Source organism: Diaporthe amygdali (genome assembly GCF_026229845.1).
Source record: "Diaporthe amygdali strain CAA958 chromosome Unknown NODE_3_length_2959817_cov_65_330692, whole genome shotgun sequence".
NCBI lineage: Eukaryota > Fungi > Ascomycota > Sordariomycetes > Diaporthales > Diaporthaceae > Diaporthe > Diaporthe amygdali.
In genome coordinates, this window is record NW_026517023.1 from 1,965,783 (window position 1) to 1,979,622 (window position 13,840).

At 55.5% G+C, this 13,840-nt stretch overlaps 3 protein-coding genes across 3 annotated transcripts; 2 read left to right on the forward strand and 1 right to left on the reverse strand.

The window, feature by feature from the left end:
* Positions 1-542: 542 nt before the first annotated feature.
* J7T55_002994 (Lovastatin diketide synthase LovF) lies at positions 543-8,666 on the forward strand (the record flags this gene model as incomplete). The annotated part of the gene is made up of 9 exons (XM_053138127.1): positions 543-648; positions 865-1,092; positions 1,337-1,740; positions 1,858-1,968; positions 2,066-2,286; positions 2,414-7,045; positions 7,114-7,285; positions 7,356-7,673; positions 7,767-8,666. The coding sequence occupies 9 exons, from the start codon at positions 543-545 to the stop codon at positions 8,664-8,666; spliced, it is 7,092 nt and encodes a 2,363-aa protein (XP_052998862.1).
* A 771-nt stretch (positions 8,667-9,437) lies between these two features.
* On the forward strand, positions 9,438-11,301 carry J7T55_002995 (uncharacterized protein; the record flags this gene model as incomplete). The annotated part of the gene is made up of 2 exons (XM_053138128.1): positions 9,438-9,501; positions 9,566-11,301. 2 exons carry the CDS (start codon positions 9,438-9,440, stop codon positions 11,299-11,301), a joined length of 1,800 nt encoding a protein of 599 aa, XP_052998863.1.
* Positions 11,302-11,719: 418 nt separating this feature from the next.
* J7T55_002996 (uncharacterized protein) lies at positions 11,720-13,563 on the reverse strand (the record flags this gene model as incomplete). Its single annotated transcript, XM_053138129.1, has 3 exons — positions 11,720-12,789; positions 12,860-12,950; positions 13,324-13,563. The coding sequence occupies 3 exons, from the start codon at positions 13,561-13,563 to the stop codon at positions 11,720-11,722; spliced, it is 1,401 nt and encodes a 466-aa protein (XP_052998864.1).
* Positions 13,564-13,840: the final 277 nt, after the last annotated feature.

The window sequence follows — 13,840 nt, forward strand, 5'->3', positions numbered from 1 at the left end:
ATGGAATCAGATGAGACATGAGAGGTCAGAAGATACGAGCGAGCAGCTAAGCTGGATAGTCGCCCGCTAGTACCCGGAATCCTTTGACAGGACTATGTAACTGTGAAGTGGCCATGGTAAACCAAAGCAGTCCGTGCTGTTCATTTGTCTGCCTGTTCAAGCACCTCTCGGGCTCTTCATTCTTAACTCCGCTCAGCGCTAGCAGCCACCAGCATCAGCCACTCTAAACGGTGACGAATCGAAAGAATATACGACATCTAAAGTAAGACAGAGGCTACGATGAAGGAGGTTGTTGAAGGATTCCAGGCTTCGCCAAGGGTCGCATGTTCACTTAGCGAGTCTATGGGGATCTGGACCACGTCAGCGCGTTCCAAGAAGGAGTCTTACGGAGGTCTCTCAGTGCAAAGTGAATGGACATATAGACGTAGCATATTTTCCGCTTGAGTACGCGTAGAGACTTCGTGCCTGGGATTCCGTCTCGTAGATTCTTCCTGCACCGATTGAATTCACCGAGGTTTATTCAGGTACCGCCTGGGACCACCATGGCGGCCATCGTCATCCCAGTCAATGAGTCCCTCCAGACAGCAGAGAAGGTTCTCAAGGAAACAGCAACAGCATCCGTGGTCGAGGTTCTCACTGACGACGATTGTGAGAGCAACTCCGGTCGATCGTTCACAGTATCTCACACCAGCACTTTAAGATGCAATGTGCAGGAGCCCATTGCCGTTGTGGGAATGTCCTGCCGCTTGCCGGGTCATTGTACGAACATCGAAAAGCTCTGGAGCTTTATATCAACTGGGAGCGTTGCCCAAAACGACGTTCCACAGTCAAGGTGGCATCTTGATGGTCACCACGATGGGTCAGCTAAACCACATACCATACGGTCGCCGGGCGGCATGTTCCTCGAGGATATCGACTTGCACGCCGTAGATGCTCAGTTCTTCAATCTCCCCAGAGCCGATGCTATTGCCATGGATCCAAAGCAGCGCCAGCTGCTTGAGGTCGTCGTTGAATGTCTCGAGAACAGTGGCATTACACTGGAGAGCATCAGCGACAAGCAGATTGGCTGCTTTACAGCCAGCTACGCCGTTGGTGAGTGTGACAGTGTTCTATACTTTCGATGATGGTTGACAGGAGCAAGATTTTGCCGATATACAAGCACGCAACCCGGAAGAGAAACCCGAGTCCTTCACGATTGGTACCATACGTGCAAGCTTGAGTAATCGAGTCAGCCATTTCCTCAACATCAAAGGACCTAGGTGGGTTTAAGAATGATGGAAAGAGACTTTTACTCTCCACCTACTCACAAGTCCATGTAGCATGACCATCGACACAGCCTGCTCCGGCGGCCTGGTCAGCGTCGATACCGCTTGCCGATATCTCCATTCCGGCCAGGCTCAGGGCTGCATCGTGGCCGGCGCGAACATCTACCTGAGCCCCGAGCATATCCAAGACATGGGCACGATGAGAGGTGTATCATCAACTACAGGGCGGTGTCACACCTTTGACGAAAAGGCCGATGGGTATATCAAGGCAGAAGGTGTCAACGCTGTTTTCCTCAAACGCCTCGACGACGCCATCAGAGATGGCAATCCGATCCGTGCCGTGATCCGGGCAACGTCCACAAACTCGGACGGCTGGACGCCAGGGATCAGCAACCCGAGCTCTGAGGCCCAAGCTAGGAATATTCGGATGGCGTATGCCAATGCCGACATTGACAACTTCAACGAGACAGGCTACGTGAGTACTAGAAATGACCTGCTATTTCCTTTTGCCTTGTGCTATTCTTGCAATCATTTGAACACTTGCTACGCAGTGAGACCCAAAAATGGTTGGCTAACCAATTCTATTCAACAGCTGGAGTGCCACGGAACCGGCACACCCGCCGGAGATCCGGCAGAGGTCGAAGGCGTCGGCTCCGTCTTTGGGATCTCCCGCAACCCGAAAGACCCACTTATCATCGGCTCGGTCGGTTCGTCCCCTTTCTCGGCATGTCGCGCATCTTTTACGAAGAGCTTCGGAAGATGGAATTTTCAAGCCAACACACACTAACGTCTAGTGATAGATCAAGAGCAACATTGGGCACTCAGAGCCAGCAGCAGGACTGTCTGGTCTGATCAAGGCGGTTTTGGCCGTCGAAAGGGGCAGCATACCCGGAAACCCAACTTTTGTCCACCCAAACCCCAACATCGACTTCGATGGCCTCCGTGTCCGGGCTACGCGACGGACCATCAACTGGCCCGAAGCCACGCGTGGATATCGTCGAGCAAGTGTGAACTCGTTTGGGTATGTCATCTCATTCGTTGCACCCTTTGATGATGTTTTAAATGCATCCCCTTTCCAAGAGCCAGTTCTGGCGCTCACAAAATCCTTCACTGTCTACGAGAAATGAGCAATTCTAAAGTGTGCATAGCATTGGAGGTAGCAATGGCCACGCCATCCTCGACTGTGCGCAGCACTTCCTTAGTCGCAATCAAATACAACGTGTCGCAAGACAAGTGTCGTCTTTCGGCCAATCCCTGGACGATTACCGCCTTGAGGACGTGAGAAAAGATGCCAATGTTCCATATACCGGACCTAAACTCTTAATCTTCTCGGCAAACGACGAGTACTCACTTAGATCTTACATCAAGAGCCTATCGGCCCACCTCGCGGACCCTTCCGTAAACGTGACAATATCAGACCTCGCGCATACCCTGTCCCAGCACCGGTCCCGCCACTACCAGCGCGCCTTCACAGTCGTCGGCGCCTCGCCCACTGAAAAGCTGAGCAGCATCGTCCCGGAAGCCGCCGTCTTCGCGAAGCGCGCAGCCACCGCCCCCAGGGTCGGCTTCGTCTTCACAGGCCAGGGCGCGCAGTGGCCGCAGATGGGCCGCGAGCTGCTTGCACTGTTCCCCATGACGGCCGGCCTTGCCGTCGACCTCATGGACCACGCATTGCAGGGCCTACCGGCAGAGGTGCGCCCGGGCTGGACGCTGCGCGCCGAACTCAGCGAGCCGCGCAGCCCCGAGCATCTCCGCCGGCCGGAATTCGCGCAGCCGCTTGCCACAGCGCTCCAGGTCGCCATGCTGGCCGTGCTCAGATACTGGGGGGTCCGCGTGGAGTGTGTCGTGGGACACTCGTCAGGCGAGGTCGCGGCCGCGTATGCCGCCGGCCTGCTGACGCGGGAGCAGGCCATCAAGATCGCGTACTTCCGCGGCCTCGCCGCCAAGCAGACGCCGCCCACCGAGCCCGTCGGCATGATGGCTGTCGGCCTTGGCGGCGACGCGGTGCGGCCGTATCTGGACCTTGTAAACAGGCCCGGCGGTGGCACCGGGGAGGTGGTGCAGGTCGCGTGCTTCAACAGCCCGTCCAGCTCGACGCTCTCGGGGGCTCTCCAAGCTCTTGAAATTGTGCGGGACGCTTTGAAAGGAGATGGGTATTTTGTCCGCATGCTCCAGATCGATATGGCTTATCATTCGCGTTACGTAGCCAGTGCTGGCAAGCGATACGAGCAGCTTTTCCAGCAGTACTGTACCGACAGTGCTTTCGTTTGCGCATCATGCTATCAAGAAGTAACCATGTTCTCCTCGTTGACAGGGCACAGGCTGGATGCAGGTGAGAAAACAGCCTGGTCGTATTGGAAAGACAACCTGTTTTTTCCGGTACGCTTCGAACAGGCGTGCCGGGCAATGCTCCTGGATAAAAACCGCTCCGCAGATTTCATGATCGAGATCGGCCCTAGCAACGCTCTTGCTGGTCCTCTGAGCCAGATATGCAAGACGCTTCCCAGTAAGGGTGCGGGTATTACATACACAGCGGCCGCCAGCCGAGGTCCGGACACCATTCTCTCTCTTTTCGGCGTTGCTGGGCGTCTTTTCCTTGCAGGAGGCGACGTGGACTTAGCCAAGGTCAATGAGGAGCAGCCTGGCGCGTCATTCCCCACACCAGCCTTCATCGTCGACCTGCCCAACTACGCATGGAATCACACCGTCAAGTATTGGGAAGAAGGCGAGTCTAGCAAAGACTGGCGCTTCCGCAGATTTCCGCACCATGACCTCCTCGGAAGCAAGATTCTAGGGACTTCGTGGGAGGCCCCGAGCTGGAAAAAGTATCTGCGGCTCCAAGACGTGCCCTGGCTTGAGGACCATAAGATGGGTCCCGACATCGTATTCCCTGGAGCTGCGTATATTTCCATGGCAGTCGAGGCAGTATATCAGAGACGTCTCGTGGCGGCAACTGAAGAAGACACCGGCAACCTGGCTAGGGGAAACTACCATTTCCGCCTGCGAGACCTCAATTTCCGGCGTGCTTTGGTGTTGGACCCGATGGCTACTGCCAAGCTGATGCTGACGATGCACCCGGTGACAGGCTCCGACCAGACCTGGTTGCAGTATAAGGTATGGTCGTTGGGAGAAGATGAGGCGTGGGATGAGAATCACAGCGGACTCATTACTCTCAGCGTGGGCATCTACAAGGGGCAACAGACGGCAGCGCCCGAGTCACTAGCCTTGCCTCTGAGAAGCCCGACACCAGGAAGGCTGTGGTACAAACCAATGCAGGATGCCGGATACAACTTCGGGCCCAGCTTTCAAAAGCAATTGGAGTTGGAGACGACGTTGGGGAGACGTTACTCGCGATCTATCGTATCTCTAGATGCTCCGGCGTCGACATGGTGCCCGCAGTCCGACTATCCCTTGCACCCAGCCTGTTTGGATGGCTTCTTCCAGACCACGACCGCGTCACTTTGGGAGGGTGACCGGAGTAGCATGAATGCGGTGCTGATTCCTTCGAGCATCGACAGCGTCATCATCGCCGCCAGACCGAGAGCTCGCGAGGGTGTTGTGGTCACGAGTGCGGATTACATCGGCACCGGTCGTCGCGAGGACAAGACAAATTACATCTCCCAGGGCACCATGTACAATCCAGTGGACGGGGAAGTCATGTCCGAGCTCAAAGGAGTGCATTATAGTCGCCTCGAGACGCGTGCGGATGTATATACATCGTACACATACCTGCGGGCCGTGTGGAAACCCGACTTCGGCCTCTTGAAGGAAGACACCAAGTTCCACAGAGCTCTTGCATTATCTGGCGATGACAGCACCCAGGATGCATTGCAGAGTGTCATCGATCTCGCGGCCTACAAGAACCCTAACCTGGCCGTCCTTGAACTCAACCTGAGCCCTGGTGATGGATCCAGCTTGTGGCTTTCCAGACCAGCTAGTGAATGTGATATCAGGGCTGCATACGGGTCTTACCACTTGGCGATAAGTGATCCCAAGGCTCTAATGGATGCCCAGGAGAGATACGCTACTGCCGTGGACACCATTGAGTTCAGTCTCTCGGATCCCATGAAGCTGGACTTTACACCTCCGTCTGAGACATTTGATCTCGTTGTAGTAAAAGTTCCACAGCTTGTAGCCAACGACTTAGAGCTGCTCGGTCGCAACATCCGGAGGACACTCAGAGAGGATGGGAGTGCTTTAATAATCGAGACGCAACCCGGTGAAGCTTGCATGGACAGTTGTGATGTGGGAAAGACGCTATCCTGCACAGGCTTTACCAACATCCGCAATTTCTCCCGGCATGGCTACCTCGCTGGAGTCACAAGCGACAGCCAACCTCAGCCCGGAAGTAGGGATGATATTGTCCTCATCCGTCTCTCGTCCGGACATATGGAAAATGAAAGCGTACTGTCTGTCTTGTCGTCTTTGCGCGAGCTGGGCTGGAGAGTCGAGGAGCAGAACGCCGAGACCACCGAGTCTATCACTTCCAAATCCACTGTGCTTGTCCTTGACGAAATCGTCAGCCCAGTTCTCACGACGGCTTCGAAAATACAGTGGGACTCCATCAAGCAACTCGTAAGAAGCGAGTGCAGCATTCTCTGGGTCACTTCGGGGTCGCAGATGGCCGTGACAGATCCGGAAAGGTCCATCGTTCACGGCCTATTCCGCACCATACGCGCCGAGGAGCCTGCTTTGAAGCTGATGACGCTCGACGTGGAATCGGTCGCCACTGCCGAGACACTTGCCAATACTGTGGAGGCGGTGGATACGGTTCTAAAGATGACCTTGGGACCGTTGAAGCTGCAGCCTAATGACTTCGAATACGCTGAGCGGGGCGGTGTCCTGCACATCAATCGCGTGCTTCAGGATGAAGCACTGAACAGGGTCAAGTTTGAGGACGCACCGCAGGGGACGATGCCGGCGCGCAGAGTTGACATCCACGACATGGCTACGACTGTACGGCTAGTGACGGAGCAGACTGGAAGTCTGGACTCGCTCCACTATGTCGAAGTGGAAACCAACACACAGATTGGGCCCGATGCCGTTGAGATCCAGATACACGCGGCGGCGGTGAACTTCAAGGACGTCGCCGTGGCCATGGGCATCGTGCCGGAGGACGGCCATCTGCTCGGCGTGGAGGGGGCGGGCGTGATCTTGCGAAAAGGAGAGAATGTCCGGGACCGGCATATCGGGCAGCGTGTCGTCGTTTTCGAGAAGGGCACGTTCGCCAACCGCATTGTCGCCAGCGCGCGGCGGACCTTTCCCATACCCGCGACCATGAGTTTTGAGGAAGCAACGACGCTGCCTGCGGTATACCTGACGAGCATCTACGGGCTGCACCGCCTCGCGAATATCAAGGCCGGCCAGAGCGTGCTGATTCACTGCGCGTCCGGCGGCGTGGGCATCGCGGCCATTCAGCTGTGCCAGCACCGGGGCTGTGACATTTTCGCGACAGCGGGCACGGAGGACAAACGGCGCTTTCTCGTCGACACCTTCGGAATCCAGCCGGACCACGTCTTTTCCTCGCGCACGGCCGAGTTCGCCACGGGCATCATGGCCGCCACGAACGCACGCGGCGTCGACGTGATCCTCAACTCGCTGGCCGGAGAGCTGCTTAACGAGAGCTGGCGCATCATCGCCGACGGCGGAACCATGGTCGAGCTTGGCAAGAAGGACATATTGGCCAAAAACAGTTTGCCCATGGAGCCTTTTGGACGCAATGCGAGCTTCCGCGCCATGGACCTGTCCTATCGTGAGATATCGGATGAGCTCCTTGCTGAGTAAGTTAAACCCTTTCTAGTGCAGTAGTCAGAAACATGGACAATGGCTAAGCCCACGATCATGGTAGTATGTTCGCCGAGATCTTCGATCTTCTGGAGCACGGACATGTAAACCCAATTTCTCCTCGACAAGTGTTCCCATGGGACAACATACCGGCAGCCTGCCGCACCATGCGAGGGAGCAAGCACATCGGGAAGCTCATTGTGTCTAACGGGCCGGATGCGAAGGTCGAAGTCCAGGTATGCACATTTTCATGCGATCATCCTCCAAAGACATCAACAGGAACATGAAAACCCTGACCATTGCCAGGTTCGTCGCCACCGCCGCAAGCTCTCCAGCTCCCTTGATCCTCGAGAGTCATACCTCATCGTCGGCGGGCTGAGGGGTGTTTGCGGTAGCCTGGCCCTCCACCTGGCCAAGACAGGCGGCGCGAGACATCTTGCTATTATGTGTCGCAGCGGGTACGACGATGACCGGTCCCAAGAGGTGATCAGAGATCTCGAGGCGCTGGGTTGCTCAGTTGACAGGCTTATCGGGGACGTCGCTGAGCTTGAGGACGTACGCAGATGCTTCGTAGACATGACGGTGCCGGTCGCGGGCATCATACAAGGCGCCATGGTTCTTCATGTAAGGCACTCTCCTTCCCTACGTCGCTCCATTGTCTCTCCCACTATCCACGGGGACCAATAAATGAGGCCATAAGAGCTGATCGGATCCTAGGACCGCATGTTCGCTTCCATGACTCACGCCGACTATCATGACGCACTCAGGCCAAAGGTGCAGGGTTCGTGGAACTTACATGTCGTCTCTCTCGAGAAAGCCCTGCCGCTCCGTTTCTTCACTCTTCTCTCTTCGGCATCGGGCATCGTGGGGAATATGGGGCAAGCCAATTACGCTGGCGCGAGCGTGTACCTCGATGCTCTGGCATCCTACCGCCGGGACCAGCTCCATCTGCCAGCCTGCTCCGTTGACCTCGGAGTGATCGAAGATGTCGGATACGTAGCCGCACACGGCGACGTCTCGGAAAAGCTTGGTAGTAGACAATGGGCAACCATTAGCGAGGGCCTTCTGCGGCGGATACTGGAGTACAGCATCTACCAGCAGGACGGCCAGCGACAAGCGACCACGGTCTCGTCGCTGTCGCCTGTACGGATGAGCTCGGCCCAGATCGTGACCGGGATCCCTGTTCCACAGCCCAGCGGGAGCGAGCTGCTGCGAGACGCGCGCTTCCAGGGCCTGCGCACCTCCTCCTTGCGCATGAACACCGACACGGAGCGGAGCTCCTCAGCCGGCACGCAGAAAGACGCAAAGGCGATCAAAGACCTGCTCCTGGCCCTGCGGGCGCCGGGCAGCTCCGCCACCAGCCCCGACGTCCAGGCCGCCGCCCTCGCGGTCCTGCAGAGGCGGTTCGCGCAGACCCTGCGCCTCGATGAGGCAGACATGGACCCGAGCCGGCCACCGCGCGCATATGGGCTCGACTCGCTGGCGGCCGTCGAGCTGCGCAACTGGGCGCGCGCCGCGCTGGGCGTGCAGCTCACGTCGCTGGACATTGTCAACGCGGGGAGCATGGTCGCGCTGTGCGGCAAGATTCTTGAGCGCATGGTAGACGCGAAGGCTTGAGAACCATGAAATAGTCGGAGTATCAGAAGGTGTTGAGGCGCCAACTGGTTCGAGAGAAACAACGTCACGCCGGTAGATAGGTGTTATGTTGATTTGGTCGAGTCCACATTAGGCGACGATTTGGGTTACGATTTTTATTGTTTTATTTATAGTGTATTGTTAGAAGTCAAGCAAACGGTCAGGTGACCCGATACCTTCCAGGCCTGGCTGCGATCCTACTCCTACATCTGGTGAAGGCAAGGCTGTAACGCGCGCAGAACGATTGAGACTAAACCTTCCCCTAAACGACTTTCGCTCTTATGACTCTGTTGCCTGGATCCGTGCCTCATAATTGGATACTCCAAAGTTTATCTGCCGCTGCAGCGCAGTGATTTTCTATTACGTATTATCAGATACATATAGGATATTGGACAGGATGCTTCACTCCATGATTAGTAGTAAGAAGCGTGTGACACTGCTTACTGGGATGGTAGAGCCTGGCTGGACGCAGGGTTGAGGCCAATTGAGGCCAATTGAGGCAGGCCATGCATTAGAGCCCTTGTCTCAGGAACCCGCGCATGCAACATAAATAGTACCTGCAACTTGTTCGGGTTCACCACCACCACTGTCCTCTCCAATCTTTGCAGGAATGTGCTACTTTGATCTCCCATTCATCAACAGCTCAGTAGTAGTCAAATTCGGGGTCAGGCAAACCCATCTAGGTATGCCATGCCGCCATTTTGATGTCCAAACCGTGAGGCCGTCTGCTGAGGCCAACACAACACAGTGCAGATGGCATCTCAATCCTGGGACACAGCAAACGATATAGACTGGGCAGCCGATCCAGCTGAAAATGGTAAATGACTGAGAACCACCCTCAAGATTCCCCATGCGACGGATGGCTGATTTTTGCCTCGCAGATTGGTTGTCCATCCTTAGCGGCGATGCCGACAAGATCTATAGCGAGGACATCTGCAAAGCCATTCTACGAGGCGAGAAGCTACCAACCAACAACCTCAGCCGCATATCCCATGTGACCGGCCTCTGCGTGCTGCGTGGCATCCGGCATCACCATGGCTTCGCTGTTGAGTTACTACCAAGATCAGCCGAGCAGGACCCTGCGTTCGCCCGGGCACTGCACGCCCGCGCCATAATGAGCAATGAGATACCAGATATTTCAGCGGCCGAGGAGTTCCCTTACTGGATCTGGTACCCCGATACCGCAAGTGAGGACACGTACCGGCAGCTCGCAAGGCGCTACCCACAGATGTGCTACCAGGTCGGGCGTGCCTGTGCCGTTGCTGGCTACAAGGACCTCTACTCAGAGCTTGATCTCCTCCCTGACGTCGCTATAGCTGAGGAGGCTCGAGATAGCTTCACGCGAAGCCGAAGTCACGGAGGTGACGAGGGCCGTAGCAACGACGGAAGCCAAGATATTTTCCACAAGATCGTCCGCCACCCTGTGCGTTGGCAGGTGATGGACGACTACGTGGGAAAGGTGGACCTGGACTGCCCGAGGCCTGCAAGGTATGGCCTCAACGGAGATACAGCAGTCTTTTCCACTTTGGAGCTGAGGCGCGACTTTCGGCGCCTGCTTCCACTATCACGGTTTAACAGCGACAAGACGCGTCTTGACCATCCTTATGTGATCGATGAGGAACTCGCGCCGTGCTACTTCAATATCACCGAAGATTGGAATGTCGATGAGCACGCATCTGCGTTTGGCGACGCACAGGGTTCTGATTGTCTAACGAGCGAGGAGATGACAGAGCTTCTGTGGAGCCCTTTACCCGTAGACCTTCCCTGGGGCAACAAAGACCTGCTGATCCTTATGGCCGCGTACTACGGCAACGTCGACAGGTACGCACGCCTGCGGCGGCCATTTCGTGTTTCCAGGGCCGAGGCTTACTGCGTCATCCGCGGCATCTATCACAATACCATGTTTGCCAAGTGGTGTTCCCTCCAGTCTGATGCCGGTCAGCACGCCAGCGCGATCAACGCCCGTTTCATTATGACCAACGACTTATCACGCATCACAGACGACACTCCCGATGCAGATCTTCCGCGGCAGATCTGGTATCCTCTGCGAGCCTGCGCCGAGACATACGTGGAATTGGCGCGGCGCAAGCCGGCAGCGCGAGCCGCCGTCGCCCGGGCGCTCATCGTGGCGGACTACCAGGAGGCCTGGGACAGCGTCGCCGATATCGAGCCCTACAACGAACTGATGGTGGAAGCGAAAGCCAGCGCTAATCCGCATTACCTGGCATCCTTGAGGAGAATATGTGCGGAACGCGGACAGGACCCCGATGCCCTTGAGTGCAAGTACCCGGAGGATCTGGGCGTGCCTATCGACAGGCTTGTCGAGCGCACAACCACTAATCTGGTCGAGTCACTTCGCGTCGAGTCTATACCATGGGACGGTGCCGGTCCTGGAATCTACGACGGGCTTGGAGTAGACGTGTCAGAGGTCGAGCTTTTCGCGGCTGCACCAAGAGAGCTTCGACCTTCCGAGGGCTCCGGCTCAATTGACCTGGTACAGTTCTATCACCGGGGGGGCTATGACCAGTCAGCCGCAAGTGACTCTTCAGGAGCGTCTTGGAGACGGGGACAAAGTTCACGCCGTGGAGGAAGGGGAAGGGGCAGAGGCATGGCGTAGGGAATGGTTTGTGGGCTGAACAAATCGACCGATCGAGCGAGTAAGTGGAAAAGATAGAGGGAGAGGGCGAGGGTAGACAGCCAGCCAACATGGGGCCACTGAAAATTTGTTCATGCTGACTTCTGTCTTGAGTCTCCGTCATCGGTCTCAACCTGTCACAATCCTGGAAAATTGGCGTTTTATGATTCTACTCAAACCCAGCGTCTCATATATTATTTTGACAACCGTTAAACCTTCGTAAACCACATAATGGAGTCGCGGAGAGAGCACAATAAATGGAGCCATAAATTACACGTCTAAATATAGACACAAGAATCGGAAACGAAGCGGAATCATAAGTTAAAGAAGGCTGACGAAAGATGACAATGTGTACAGAATCTACCCCGGAAGAAAAGCCATTGCGAAATCCGCCCTCGCTCTACTTATCCACAGCCCGCGACTTCCCAATGACTCCCAACCCTCGAAATGTCACAAGTACAAGCCCTAATGCTGTAACTCCAAACCCAAAATTCAGCCAGCAGCCCGCCCTCAGACCTTTTAACGACGCCTCCTCCCACGGCTGCACCTCTCGCACATCCTGAACACTGAAGCCCTTTTCTCTCGCCACCACTGCCGTCTGCACCGCAGTTGCGACTGCCAGTCCGATCGCACGGCCCAGCTGCATCGTAGCGAATAGTAGGCCTCCGCCGAGCGCCTGGTGCGCGAGCGGCAGGGTGAGCGACGTAAATAGCGCCAGGCAAGGGCCTATCATATCGGCGCCAAAGGTCGACAGCATCATGGCCCAGAAGCCATAGGCAAAATAAGATGTTGTCCTCGGAGGGATGGGCACGGCGAAGAGGAGCGAGGAGGCACTGACGCAGAAGGTGGAAGTGACGAGCAGGCGCGAGGCCGGGATGCGAAGGAGGAGTTGGGAGGCGACGCCAGCGGTGATGATGCCGGTGATGCCTGTGGGAAGGAATCGGAGGGTCGTCTGGAGCGGGGACAGATTCTGGTAATCTTGGTAGAAGGAGGTTACGAAGATGAGATAGCCGTTGAAGGAGGCGTTAAAGAGCCCGTTGGTCAGTAGTGCCGCGCCGAAACGCCGGTCAATACTGAAGATGGAGGGCTTCATGAGCGGTGCGCGCGTGGTTTTGGTTTCGAGGTGCCACTGCCAGAGGATGAATAGGGCGATGAGGAGAAGTGATACTACGATGAGGACTGGGACCCAGGGCGTAGACCAGCCGACGACGTTGCCTTCAGTGAGAGCAAAGAGGAGGCACAGGAGGCTGGCAGTGATGAGGAACGCTCCAACCCAATCCACTGTTTCTCGTGCTGAGATTTCCTTCTCGCGGAGCATCTCTTTGGGCGGTGGGATGACGAAGATGGCCGCAATGGTCACAACCGCAGCGAGCATCGCCATTGCACCAAATACCCATTTCCAGCTTGCGAATGAAGCAATGAAGCCGCCGACAATATTGCCACAGACGCTTCCTAATGGGGCGCCGGCGGCTGTGATTGTTCAAAATTGAGCTCCAATCTTCCTACGACCCTTATTGGAGGTGTTGATGTTGTGACTTACAATAGACAGTAAATGCATACGTCTTGGCCTGCCCTGGCGAAAACGCAGTGCCCAAGATTCCGATTGCTGTCGGAACGTTGGCAGCGGCACCCTGGAACAGTTAACACCCAGTTTGCACATCAGCTAAGTGTCAAGAAATACTCACAAGCCCTTGCAACCCTCTAAAAACATCAAAGGAAATTTCATTGGGCAAAAAAGGATTCGCAGCAGTCGTAAGTGTAACCCAGGCGGTCCCTAAAATGAAGACCTTTCGTTTGCCGTAAAGATCTGCGATTCTCCCCCATAACAGAAGGAAACAGCCAAATGTAAGCATATATGCGGACACTATCCATTGCATCCGGCTTGCCGGTATGTCCAAGTCCTCCGCGATGGTTGGCAGTATGATGACAGCTGATTGAACGGCAAATGTCTGAAGTCCATGTCAGGAACAGGTTTCACTCACGTGTGAGTTGGAAAAGACTTACATTCAGAAATGTTGCTCCGGTCACTGTGGCCACAAGAGCAATATACCTTGCTTTTGATAAGGGCACAATCGTCGACGGAACTGAGTCATGATTGGCATCATGCTGTTCTTGATGCTCGCTGGCCAGTCCTGTAGGCTCGTCGGATGATGGCTTCTGTTCTATCCTGTCGGGGAGTCTAGGCGGATGGATTGTAGTATGTGCCTCTCCACCGAAGCTATGGCTTTCGGTTCTAGTAGTCATTGGAATGAAAACACACTTTTGCCTAATTTTGTAACATTCGAAATTGTAATCAGATGGAGGAGTGATTTAATATGTCGAGAAACCACCAGCGAGAATCTATCCCCCAGCATTTCAGTCGGCACACCTAGCTCCGATATTCAGCCGACCCAATTAGGGCAGACAACATAAACTTTTCGTCCACCACATAGACTTTTCGCCCACTCAATAGCAAAGCTTTCGGTCCCCTCCTTGATTAGTAAAGATGCCTTATAATTGAGTTTCTTGTGCTTCGACGTGC